Source organism: Lagopus muta, chromosome 5, assembly GCF_023343835.1.
Source record: "Lagopus muta isolate bLagMut1 chromosome 5, bLagMut1 primary, whole genome shotgun sequence".
In the NCBI taxonomy this organism is placed as follows: Eukaryota; Metazoa; Chordata; class Aves; order Galliformes; family Phasianidae; genus Lagopus; species Lagopus muta.
In genome coordinates, this window is record NC_064437.1 from 63406189 (window position 1) to 63419520 (window position 13332).

Below are 13332 nucleotides of genomic sequence, written 5' to 3' on the forward strand. Positions count from 1 at the left end.
GGTCGAATGTCCAGGATTAATTCTGTGTGTATTGCAATAATTATTCTCATTGTTCAGGTTTTTATCATTGGACTGATTGCTGACAGAAAATTTCAACATTTTAATCCTGTCCTGGAAACATACATTAAGAAGCATTTCAGTGCTACATTAGCCTACACGTAAGTCTTCAGGACTTCTTTGAACTGGGGATGTGATATGGCTTGCACATTTTTTTTTTTTGCTAGATGATATTATTTAGTTATTTGTTTAATTAGGAATTTGCCCATAGAATGTGATGTGTGGAAGACTGAATATGTTATGTCTTCCCCTTGTAAAACAGCAGCAATAAAGTATTTGCAAGGAGAAAGTCTCGACTTTGTTGTATTGAAAGAGGGGACAATTGACTATTTCAGAAGCTGTTTTGTAAGGAAAATATTTGTAATCATTTCTCAGTCACGCTTGAAAAGGAAGTAGTATCTGTTTAAGATTCTTCAAATAAGTGTTGTTTGGTGGATTAAATTGACATCTTCTCCTATATAATCTGTATTACTGTCATTCTGGGGAGGAAGTAGTGAAGAGGAAACAAAGATCCATTACGTTTTGCTGTCTTAGGTATTTCTTGACCATTAGGTCCACTGTTGCTGCTTCAGACTGTTTTTGTAGGAGAAAAATACATAATGGATATCTTCTTGATGTTAGGAGGAAAAAAATTCAGCCGAGCAAACCTGCTGTATGCTTTGCTGTTTTACAGTCTCTGTTACGTGAGCAGAAAAGGTTTGAGGAGTATTGATTTAAAATAGTGAAGAAGTTATGCCTTTAGTCGCAGCTTTGATGTTCCATTCACTGTGCTGAGCTGCTGCCACTTCTGCTGCCTTGGTGGATGCACACAAAGGATGGAGCCTCCTGCAGCACCTGCCTTTGTTGCGGGAGCTGGAGATGGCCTTTCTGCTGGTAGGGCAGGGAAAGCATCTATCCCTCCTTTAAATGGAGATGTAGAAGCAGGTTTCAGTTTTGGGTGTTGGGAAGACCTAACAATGTTGGCTTGATTTGTGACAGATCCCTGCTGCCTCTCTGTTTTTATTGCACCAGGCTACGTTACGAGAGGTTGCATGAAGAATATCCAGGTGGCTACTGAAATTCTCAAATGGTTAATTCCTATTAAAAGAAATGCATGTATATCAAGATGTCTATCTCTACAGCATTGTCTGTAGTGGTATATAGTGTTTGTGTGTAGTGGCTCTGGGCAGCCTGGTCTGGTGGTTGGCGACCCTGCCCCATTGCAGGGCATTGAAACTAGATGGTCATTATGGTCCTTTTCAACCCAGGCCATTCTGTGATTCAATGGTTGTACTTATTTTTAATGTGCACGTTGAAGCATGTGCTGTAGCTAGGATATTTTAATACAGAATTGCTTGTAGTTGCATTTATGTAAGTGGTTTATATTCATTCAAAATGAGGTAGTCAGAATGGTGCTATTTTTAAAATTGTGTTACTTCCAAATTTGACACACTTGGAAATTCCATTATTCCACATTCTTAGCTGCTGTCTTATGAATTTTTAAGCAGTACATTTCACAAATTCTAGTCCAAAATCAGCAGGCAAAGCTACATAAAGGAAGACCTTAATGAAGCAAGGCACTCCCATTTTGAGTGCTTCAATTTTAACAAAGTATGTGTGTTTATTTTATTTTTTTTAGTATTAGTGGTAGTTGTGGCCTTGTATTGGCCTATTAACTGGAGCATCCTTGAATATCCAGAGTAACAGGAATCTTATCAAGACATTCTCAATTGCTCGTGTATTGAGTGACACAGTCTGTGTTTTCACCCAAGAACAGGTTGCAGCTGCTTAATCAGCACAAGCAAGTTCATAATGTCTATTTATTAGTTGCATAATTAATTTTGTACCGTGGGGGGCTCTACGTGAAGCACAATTTTTCTTTCAGTCTCTCAGCATTGAAATTCTTTGCTGTGAACATGCTTATAACTTCTCTGTATTTCTGTTTTGAAACAGCAAGCTGACTAAAGTGTTAAAAACATACGTGGATAACGCTGAGAAATGTGGTATCACTGACCAACTCTTCAAAGCCATGAAAGCTTTGGAGTACATCTTCAAGTTCATAGTCCGGTCCAGGATACTGTTCAATCAGTAAGTGTGGTGGTTGTGGGAAATCCCTGCCCTTCCAGCGGGTGGGATTGTCCAGAAAGGATCACTTGGGTTCCCTCACAAGCACTGATGTGCACCACTGCTCATTGGTGCTGTCTGTCCATGAAGTCAAGTTACAAATAATTATTTTAAGTTAATTTTGACATCAGTGTTCTGTTTTCTACCCAAAATATGAAAACTGCTACTAGCAATTCGTTGTGTTCATCTTAATTAAGATGCAGTCTGTGAGAAAGAGTGAAAGGACTGAAACAAACTTGTTGCAAGGGATTTATGTAGAGCTGTGAAGTCACCGGCTCCATCAACCTGTCTGTGAATGACAGAAGTGCAATTGACTCATTTAGGATTCTTGCTGTGATATCCATTAAAATACTGAATGTCATTTATACTGTTGCAGGACCTACAAATCATTTTAAAATGGGGGAAAAAAAAATAAATCTTGCTGGAGATTGGATTTAGAGGCAGCATGACCCTTCAGTAGTGGCCGTTGGGTTTTCTCATGCTAAGTAGTAATTCAGAGTGCTTCAGCATTGCGGAGCTGTAATTCTCAGTGACTGGGGATTAATTGGAAAAGCTTCTGAATGCTGAATGACACCGCAGTTTGTTCTGCTGTAGGACTGAAATCCTGCCTGAGATGTGCAATTGAAATGATGATAATGTTGAAGTGTAGGATTTAATTGAGAAATTTCAGCAAGGAAGCAGGATCTTTTATTGGAAAAAGCGTATTTTTAACTTTTAGTAATATGATAGACAATATAAATAGCATTTGGGGAATGTAGTATCAGATAAGCTTCAGGGCTGAGTAATGTGTACAAGCTTGGTTCATCTAACTAAAGCATGGCAAGTCCTGGTGTGCTGTGTATCAATGCTGTAAGGGCAAAAGATTGGGTAATCTTCAGAAAAATCATGATTTGAGTTACTCAGTACTGATTCCAGTGGTAATGTTCAGTGTAGAAAAGTCTTTAAACTTTGAAGGCAGTGGTGGAGGTGCTGCCATGCTGTCATACTGTTCTTCTCATAGCTGCTGCGCTTCTGTGTATTACCAGGTGTATTAAGGAGAGGTATGTTAAATAGCTGGCAATAGAAACATATTTGAGACTCTGACTTGTTTGTTTTTATTATGCTTTCCATTCTGAAATGCAAAGCTTTTTGTCTGAAGCGGTTTGATTTATTGGACTGTCAAGTTTGGTTACTCCTTATATTAGTATGTGCTGCACCTCTCTAATGTGTTCAGGGGGACACTGGAATCCATAATTGAAACTGGGATTAACACGTAATTTGTCCTGCATAGCCCCCAGTTTTAACCTGAAAGGGGAATAAAAGCTTGCACAAGAAAATAGCACAACTTAATAATTTTTCTGTAGTATTTGTATTTCCTGTGCATTTGTTACATAGCATTTAATAGTGCCTGTGGCTCCCAAAGGCTTATGAACACAGTATTAAAAATGATACGCATTAGTTTCAGGGCAAAGCAGCAAGAACACCTCAATTTCCATATGTATTTTAAAAAGATAAGCCACTCCTCCTTTTCTAATAGGAGAAGTTCATAATGAACTCTTAGTACAGCTTGCTTACCTTCAAGAGTGAAGAAATCATCCTCAGACTGTACAGAGAAAGTGCCTGGCTGTGGTGCTCCTTCTGAGCTGCACACCATGCCCAGGGCTCCTTTCTTGCTGGGTTTTGCAGAATTAAACAAGAAAACAAAGGGAAGGGGAGGTGTTGGTGAATGCTGCTCTAGTGAGTCTTGGTGCAAAATGAGCTCAGGGACAGAGCTCGTGTGACTGCAGGCAGCTTCAAGAGCTGGCTGCTGATGGTATTGGAGGCAAGCAGAGGTGCATGGGCATACATGGAGTGAGCAGGGAGGAAACACTCCAAGGAGTTCCAAAAATACATGTTCCAATGCTGTACTGAACCAGAGTTCACCAGAGGATGAGGTTCTTCAGCTCAGTTGTGCAGAGGGGTTGCTGTGGGCTCTGATCAGCTCTGGAAATCCTGTCTGAAGGCACCTTGCAAACTTTTAGTCATTCCTCTGAGGCAGCCGTATTGACTGTGTGGGAAACAGGACTAGTTTTGTTAGCTATTCATAAATCAGCAGCGAAATAGATTTTAAATTTACTCCTCTCATGAACAAGAGTGTTGAGGAAAGAAAGGGTTGATGTGTTTTCCTTTCCTTCACGGAGTTTAAGGTCGCTTACCTTGGGCCACTGGTAGATTTTAATGATTGCTGGCAAGTTTTTGGGATGCTTCCTGGCTTCCACATCACAGAGCTTCTTGGCATTGGTCCTCACAGGCATCTGCTAGTGCTGGTGTGGCAAGGGAGAGCGCAGCCCAACTGCTGCCTGTGCGTGTGGAATTGGGTTGCCATGCAGGGGTTCACAGTGATTTGGAGGCACAAATAATGTGCTGCTGCTGCTGGCCCAGTCTGGTTGCTGCTTCTTTAGTTTCCTGTGAAGGAAATCTCTTGGTGCAGTGTAATGATGTGTAAACATTTGAGAATTCAAGTAAATGAAAATGAAGGGATGTGGGGACTTATCGGTCCCTGGAACAGATTTCCAGGCATTTCCATTTTTTGTTTATGACATACCCAATTGTTTTTCAGACTTTATGAGAACAAAGGAGAAGCAGACTTCAGGGAGTCTTTGCTGCAGCTCTTCAAGTCCATCAACGAGATGATGAGCAGCATCTCCGATCAGACCGTCATAGTGAAGGTATGTGGGGTACAGCTCTCCATCTTCTGTGTCCTCAGCTGTAATTAGGCAGTTTATAAAGTGTTTGTTGTAATTGTGCCCAAAAACGTGTTTACCTCTAACTTAATTAACGCTTAGTGTTTCTAATGAAGTGTTTGTGACTGCATGAAGAATGCGTTTCAGACAAGTTTTCTTATCTTGCTGCAAATACGTCGCTTTCAAATTGCATCAGTTAATAATGAATAACCTTACCTTTAAGGTGTTTTTAAGTCATTGTTGGTCAGATACTGATATTGTATCCTTATGCGCTTACTTACACCCTAGGCTGTTCAGGAACGTGTCATCTGAAGCCACAGTGCATACTTCTGTGTGGCAAATCAGGAGTGAGTCAGACTGCAAACTCTGCCTCCAGTTCCACCTTTTCCCTTTAATATGGTGCTTACTTCTGGTAGAGTTGGCTGGCTTCTGGAATTGCGAATGTGGTCTCCAACCTTTAGTGGAAAGGCTATTAATATTGCAGAGCCATTAATAGGCAAATCCTCCAGCCCTGTAATTTAGAGCAGTCGGAGGTCAGTGTGTCAAAACTGGTCTCACATTCTTTCAGTTGAGTTTCTTTTGCTTTGGATAAGTTTAGCAACTGTAGTAAACACGTTTGATGAGCTGCACCTTGATGTTCTCCTTGTGAGTCCTGACAGAAGGTATAAAAGGATGCACCTCTTGACCCAACTGTGCTGAATCTGTTAGAAGATGATCAGAAAGGAGCTAAGAACTGAGGTTGAATGTGGAAATAATGAGACTTTTCCTGCTCAGGTGCGTAGTTGCTGTATATTTGAAGAATTTTATATGGCATCCAGGAGGCAAAGTAAGCAGTGGCAAAGCACAGTGCCTGTGCAAGAGGAAGCTGTGAAGTGTGGAGTGGGAAAACACTTGGTTCAACACTTGGTCCTTAATAGCTGGTCTCAGGCTCGTGGTATTATGCAGAGCACTTGGCAAAAACAGACAGTGGGAATTAAGGCCTATGAGTTGGAATATTTTGGTTTGCAAGTGAGAACTCAGACTAACATTTGATAACAAAATAGGGATATGATGCTATTCGAGTTAGATGCCTTTCCATTCTCTTTTAGAGCGTTTTACATTGGATAGAAATTGCTAAGTTTGAGTCGCAAACTGCGTGTGCTACAGATAGGATGTTTGCAGGTTATGAGGATCGAATATAAGATTTATTTCCTGAGACTCATTTGTGAGGGCTGCTTCAGAATGCAAATGAACATGGACTTTTAAAATTATTCTTCTGACATTGTTATACATTGAAGAAAAGTATTAAATGCAAAGGTGCTCCCCAAATCAACTTCGTTGTGTTCACCTGGGGGGAAAGGATGGCAGATTTCCTAGCATAGGGGACAGAAATCACACTGTATCAGTGTCTGTTGCAGTCTGTGCTCCACACCCAGGTTTCTGCAGAGTTGGGCAGAGTGCACCCACTCTGCAGCTGATGGTGTAAGCATGCAGGAGGATGAGGCAGCCTCAGATCAGTGCAAGGCTGAGCCAGAAGAGTACTTGTGGGTGCCTTTCAGCAGCCTCCACAGCCTTTCACTTATTATTCGTTCATTGCTTTCATCTCCTTGGGACTCTAATTACCTAGCTCTTAGAATATGTAATTGTTAGTATTGACTTTTGCAGTTTGCGAGATTGTTCATATTATGTTTGAGTATCCACTGAAGCGCTGCAATTCTTTCAGCTGCTAGAACTTTGTGTTTCCATTACAAAGGATAGGTGTACAATGGGATTGCTTTGGGTGGTGTTTTTGAAAGGGAGTGAGAGTGGCTTCTGCAAAGCAAACTGCTGCAGGACAAACATGTTGGAGCTCTGGGAGGATGTCAGTAACCATGGAAAGCAGGCATGCTATTATAGGCTTCCTTCTGCATTGCTGTCAGCAACCTGGGCTGGAGAGCTAGGTACTGTGCCAGCGGTGAGGAACATCATGAGGACCTCATGGAACTGAGAGGCACCAAGGTGAGCTTCAGAGCAGACAGATGTACAGCAGTGCATCTCAGAAGAGTGCATTAATGCTTCTGCTTGGTGCTGGCAGCTGCAGTGCAGGAGGGGCAGCTTGGTGTTGTAGCTGGCAGCTTGATGGGGCCATCAATTTGGAGTGTGGTGGCCAGGGGGTGTCAACCAGAAAGGCTGAGGGTGAGGTCTGCCTTCTGGCTGTCAGATAGCCCTGCTGGATGCACACACTGAGTGCTGGCTGCTGTTCTGGTCCATAGCTCTGGGCCATGAGTGGCTGTGAAGGACAGGTGTGATGCAGCAGGATGCTGAAGCAGCCAAGAGGTGAGGTGGGATCTCCCATGGCTGCAGCTGGAGTATGAGTGCTGTGCTGGCCAGACAGTGGGGTTGCAACTGGAATTCCATGTGCTGAAGTCACACAGAAAACTAATGTAGATAGCAGGTGAATTGTTGGCTGGGGATGTTCTTCAGTTCAGATCAGCAGATCCAGCTTTATCGCTTTCAGGCTATTAGTTACATATTTTTTAACATTCTTTGACAAAGCTAGGTAAGTGTAGGTGAAATAAGTCTGTTTGGAGAGATAAGAAGTTGAAAAGACCTACACAGAAAATTAAGATGCTTCACATTAAAAGAGGTAGGTACTTAATTCTCGGATTTGAATATTTCTGTTTTTCCTTTTAATGATTCTTAATAGTTTATCGACATGGAGCAGAACTTCCACTGCAGTGTTTTTATGAAATGGTTACAACTTTTTCCCTTTGGGTTGGCTACACTGATTTTTTTGTTGTTATTTTCTGTTTCTTCCCAACGTATCTGTGAAGGGAGAAGCCTTCAGGCTGACATTGCATGGGGAAGAATGAATGACCAGAGTCTTATGTTCTTGGGAAGAATTACTCTTCATCTGTTCAAATATTTATGTCCTTGTGGAAGCTGATGAGCTGTTCCTGACTGTTGCTCAGCTCTTCAGTTACTTAATAATTTGCATTTAAACTGCCCCTCTTTTTTTATTGATGCATGCAAGGCCTTGAGAAGTAAAAAGTTTAATGAAAAGAAAACTGCTTGAATTATACAAGGATTTAGGGTTGCTTTGCTGATCTGGCTGCAGGTTTAGGCTTTGAGGAGACAAAAACCAAGAGGGTTTTTGAGGAGAGCTGCTTGCACAGGGCTGTCCTGAAGAGCCAAACCTTGACCTGAAGGTAGGAGAAGCGTTTCTGTGCCCATCTGCCACTGCTTCTGGTGGTGCTGGCAGGGCAGGGGCCCTGCAGGGAGCTGGGTCCTACCCCTTTGTCACTGCTGTTAAAGAAGAGCTCCTTGCCTGATGCTTAGTGTTTGTGTTTGCAGTTGGTGGCTTCATATCTAGAGGAGAAAAAAAGCTTGTTTACAGCATGGAGATAAGCGGCCGTTCGTATAGCAAAATAATATTTTGGAAGCATTACCAACAATTTAAATTTGAGTTGTGGGTCTTTCAGCTACATACTTTTTACTGATAGGAGCTAAAAGCTCGTACAGAGATTCTGTTGGCATCTTCAGCTCTTGGTGGGCTCACAGAATCACAGAATGCAGGGGTTGGTAGGGACCTCAAGAAGCCATCAAGTCCAACCCCCTGCCAAAGCAGTTCTCTAGAGCAGGTCGCTCAGCTCAGTGTCCAGATGGGTCTTGAATGTCTCCATAGAAGGAGACTCCACAGCCTCTCTGGGCTGTCTGTTCCAGTGCTCCATCACCCTTACCATGAAGAAGTACTTCTGCATGTTAGCACAGAACTTCCTATGTTCAAGTTTTAGGCTGTTACTCCTCATCCTATTGCCACACAGCATCAAGGAGGAGAGCCTGGCCTCATCCATTTGCCTCCCACCTCCCTTTAGATATCTATAAACATTTATCAGATCCCCAATCCTCAAATATGTTGCAACTGAAACACTGAGAGGAAAGAATGAATGAAAAGAAAATATTTTATCCTAGGCTATGAATGATCAATCCAAGCATGTTATGAATTTGTGTTTAACATGAATCTTAGTCACCTGAGCAAACTATTTCTTTTCTTTTGCATCACTGCTGGCTGTAGCTGAGGCAGTCATTCAGGGGCCACCTTTCCTTCTTGCTTTTTTAGGTGTGCAGTTGTCCAAACTGGAGAGGGAAAACATTGATCTGTGCTGACAGACGTTCCAGGTCATCATCTCACTGCGGTCTTTCTTGCACGATGAGTAGCAGTGGGCTGCAGCAGTGCCTCTCTTTGGACATTGAGCTGTTTGCTTTTTCAAGTATCAGTTTGATTTGAGGAATTATTTGTTGAAGGTGTGCAGCACTGGATGCTTACGTGTACTTACAATGGCTACACGTGTAGAGAGCTTTCCTGATTTTTGATCCTGTTTTCTGCTAATTGGTGCATGATAATTATTTCCTTAACCTTTTGCTGTTTAAGTGTGAGCTCAGCTGAAGCCTGACACGATGTTTTAAGTTCAGATGAATATGCAAATGTTTCCTAGTAATTTATTCTTGCATCTCTTTGAAACAAGAGCAGTGGAAATCAGCTGTATAGAATTTATGAGCACTGTCTGATTTAGGCAGTGTTTGGATGAGGGAGCTGAGCTGTTCTCAGCAGGGCTCTTGCACTTTGCTTGGATGTTTGCTGTTCTGTGTGGCTTTGTGCTGTGGTTCAGGACTGAAAATACAGGCAGGCAGGCGAGTTAGTTCTGTGCTTTAAATGATATTGATAAAGTAGGCGTGCATGTAAAAATTATCCCTAATGTGACCGCAGGGAACTGGAGCAGAAGATGATAGCGTTTCTCTAATGAGAATTCTCCTGTGTGTGTGGTTTCTGTAACTCCTGTCACTTGTAACAAATAGTACATGTTTCTTGGTATCCACGGTTTATTTTTTCCCTAATAATAAGTGCTTATTGCTAAAACCACAGAGAAGTATTTCAATGGAGAAATGCATTGCAGGCTGCTCAGGTTGTGCTCGTCATCAGGAGAAAACAAAACAGGCTGCGCTGGGCTGCAGGGCTTTTCCAACAGGTTCAATATTTTACAGCCACCATTTTAAATGAATTTAGTGCTCAAATGCATCCATGGATTAAGTTTTGTGTTTTCTTAGGGACCTGTATGGGGACGTCTGTTGTTCCTTTGGTAACTGATGTGCTGATCTCGTCGTGATCGTGCTTTATGCTTTATTTTACATTGAATGTTGTGCCAGAGGCGTGGGTTCACTTGTGACTTGGAACGGATGATTATTGCAGACTTGGGCAACCCAGAAGTAGATTTTAGGCATTCCTGGAAATCGTTTCATCCAGCTGCTGACCAGGCTTAATTTGGCTGGCTTTATGAGATTTGCAGCCAGGCATAATGCTTGTGTAGAAGGGATGTGCTTTCTGCTCAGTGATGGAGTAGGTGAAAATTAACATTAAAGTCATGTACAGATTGCACAGATAAAAGAAATTTATGACTTCATCAAACAAAAGAGTTCATAAAGTTATACTGTATTTGGCAAAGAAATTTTATGCTTAATTTTGAGAATAGCTGCAGTGTTTGAAATGAATGACTTTACAAATGGCACTTCTAAATCAGGTATTTTTGCTTTTATGTAGTACAAAGAGATACAGCCAAGACAGAAACTCTGCTATACTGCTCTGAATGTGTTTTGTTTAAAACTTTGCAAATATCATTTGTTCAATCTAATGGCACCCAAAACTTAGTGCTGCAGTTTCCTTACCTGCTACTCTAAAGAGGCTCTTGGTACAGTATTCTTAAATTTATTTTAAATGCAGTGTCAGTATAAGCCCCAGAGTGGAATGAAAGGTTGAATTTGCTTTGTTTTTATTTGTATATCACAGGCTGGTTTTGTTATTGCAGCAGTCATTTCTGTTTAGTCTTAATGACAGGATTGTTCAGTGTTGCCAACTTCAGAATAAAAGTAAGTTAATAAAACTTCCATCTGTTTTTATCTATCACCCAAAATGAAATCAAAAGCGACTTTCAGGTCCTTAGCAAAACGACCACTTCTCATATTAGTGTGCTGAGTGCTTATGCAGACTGTCGTGCCAAGAGGCAGAAGGATGCTGCGAGGCAAAGCAGTGCCATGCTTTTGGGTCCTATTAGTGTATTGGTGTTAATGCATCAGCTTGGAGATGAGGTGTTCAGGGTATCTTTCCAAATGGCATGCAGAATGGGCTGTAATTGCACTAGTCTTGTACTTTTTAATTGTGTATCTCAGTGCTTCCGTTGACATGCCCTTCACGGCTTGCTGCTGTGTTGGATGGGTGGTTTTTGAGACCATAATCTGTGTGGTTTATTAAATGTCGCCTTGGTTACTTTGGGCATAGAATATGTGCTCAGGACTCCTCCTTAATGCAGTCCTCCAACTTGTTTGGGAGACTTGGGATTTGGGAAACTCTTTCTATTGCTTTAAAAGAATAAGCAAAGCTTGGTGTTTCTCCTATGCAGTTCCTATAGAGAAGTTGCCAAGTGCTCTAATGGAGGTTGGTGATCTTTTCTCCCAGTGTTCCAGAAAAAAGAAAACCTTCTTTAAGGCTAAATTTTAAGTCGTGGAAACTCCTTGAACCTTTAGACCTAAGGAAAACGTTGATTGCTTGACAAGTCTAATTCCTTATGTTTTCTTGCCTTTGTTATTGAACCCATCAGACAAAAAGGGGCTGTGGCAGTGGGCAGTGAATGGAGAGACATCCTCTGCTGTTCTGAGGGACTGGGACCACAATGGGCAAGTCTTTGCTGTGCACTTGGTCTTGTTCATTCTGGCCTTATAACTGTGTGCATGTTTCTTTTTTTTTTCCTTTTCTTCCCCCAGCTGATCTTTTGATAGAAACCATCACTGAATTTTTCTTCACTGTGAAACAAAACCTGCGTTGTTTAGAATCACAGAATGGTCAGGGTTGGAAGGGATCTCAAGGATCGTGAATCTCCAACCCCCTCACTACATGCAGGGCCACCAACCTCCACGTTTCATAGCAGCCCAGGCTGCCCAGGGCCCCATCCAACCTGGCCTTGAACACCTCCAGGGATGGACGGGGCATCCACAGCCTCTCTGCAGCTGTTGCAGCACCTGACCGCTCTCATAGGAAAGAGGTTTTGTTCCCCTATATTCAGCACTGGTGAGGCCGCACCTCGAGTACTGTGTCCAGTTTTGGGCCCCTCACTGCAAGAAAGATATTGAGGCCCTGGAACGTGTTCAAAGGAGGGCAACGAAATGGTGAGGGAGGTTGTAGTGAGCTGGGGGTCGGCCTCTTCTCTCGTGTCATTAGTGATAGGACCAGAGGGAATGGCTTCAAGCTACGGCAGAGGAGATTCAGGCTGGACATGAGGAAGTATTACTTTTCAGAAAGGGTGGTCAGGCACTGGAATGGATGCCCAGGGAGGTGGTGGAATCACCGAGCCTGGGGGTGTTCAAGGAAAGGCTGGATGTTGTGTTGAGGGACATGGTTTAGTGGGAGCTGTTGGTAATAGGTGAACGGTTGGACTGGATGAGCTTTTAGGTCTTTTCCAACCTTGGTGATTCTATGATTCTATGAACTTTAGGTGCCAGCTCTCAAGATGCTTAAAAAAATGCACTCAGCTGTAAAATGCATCCATGTGCTTAAGGTGAGTCTTATCTTAGAGATTGCAAAGGATGACTGTTCTGCACAGAGAAGTGGTTGTGATGATTTAGGAAGCAAGCTGCAATTATTCTGTGAACTAATGAAAACCTAGGGGTTCTGTGCTTTGGACTTGGAGAGAACTGTGACCATCAGTTACTGCTCAGTTTTTTCTATTTAATGCAAAGCTTTGCCTTTTCTGCACCTTTTATTTTTCCTTTGTGAGCTGTTTTTTTGTTTGTTTTTCTTGGCTTAACTTTTAGTTTAGAAGGACACCCCTTGTAGTGCTGCACTCTGACTCAGCACTTCCACAGGTAGTACTGGCAGCTGGTTCATTTAATAAGTGTCAGTGAACTGATCTTTTCATATACATACAGTACCTTTTGGTGCATGGTCATAAAGGGAAAATAAACACCTGTGTGAGTGCATGGCTGTGTGTATGGTTTGTGTAGTGGTAAAGAGAGAGAAGGCACGAAACACTTTGTTAGCTACCAGGCTGACCTGAGCTTGAAGTCGTGCTGATCCTTGACTCACACCAGAGTCACATGGAGGGAATGAAATCCCAGTCATACCCCCACGATCAACATAAAGGTGAGCATACAGGGAGCTTGAGCACAGCAACAGGAACAAAATGCCCATTGTTGTGATGATGCACTGCTCCTTCTGGTTATTCTTCCCCCTCACTAGTTTAGTGTCTTGTAGTACTTAAAATAAGTTGTTCTGTAACTTGATGGAGGTAGTAATGCTCTGTCACTGTTGGTTTTCAAAGGGGCTTTGGGCAGTAAAGTAATTCATGCAGCCCAGCTTGAAACTCTGTGATTATCAGTGTGAGACTGTTGTTTCCAGGTTTGTGCATTTATTTGAAGTGGTCACATTACAATGCTGCAAGAATCTTGTTTAGTTAATAAGGAAATA

At 42.2% G+C, this 13332-nt stretch overlaps 1 protein-coding gene across 3 annotated transcripts in view; it reads left to right on the forward strand.

Annotated features, from left to right (window-relative positions):
* DOCK1 (dedicator of cytokinesis 1) overlaps positions 1 to 13332 on the forward strand; it is a 276377-nt gene that overhangs the window by 57197 nt on the left and 205848 nt on the right. For all 3 annotated transcript variants that reach the window (XM_048946145.1, XM_048946146.1, XM_048946148.1), the window contains 3 exons: positions 58 to 158; positions 1990 to 2124; positions 4739 to 4847. In XM_048946145.1, coding sequence (XP_048802102.1) covers positions 58 to 158; positions 1990 to 2124; positions 4739 to 4847 — 345 coding nt within the window. The remainder of the gene's footprint in view (positions 1 to 57; positions 159 to 1989; positions 2125 to 4738; positions 4848 to 13332) is intronic.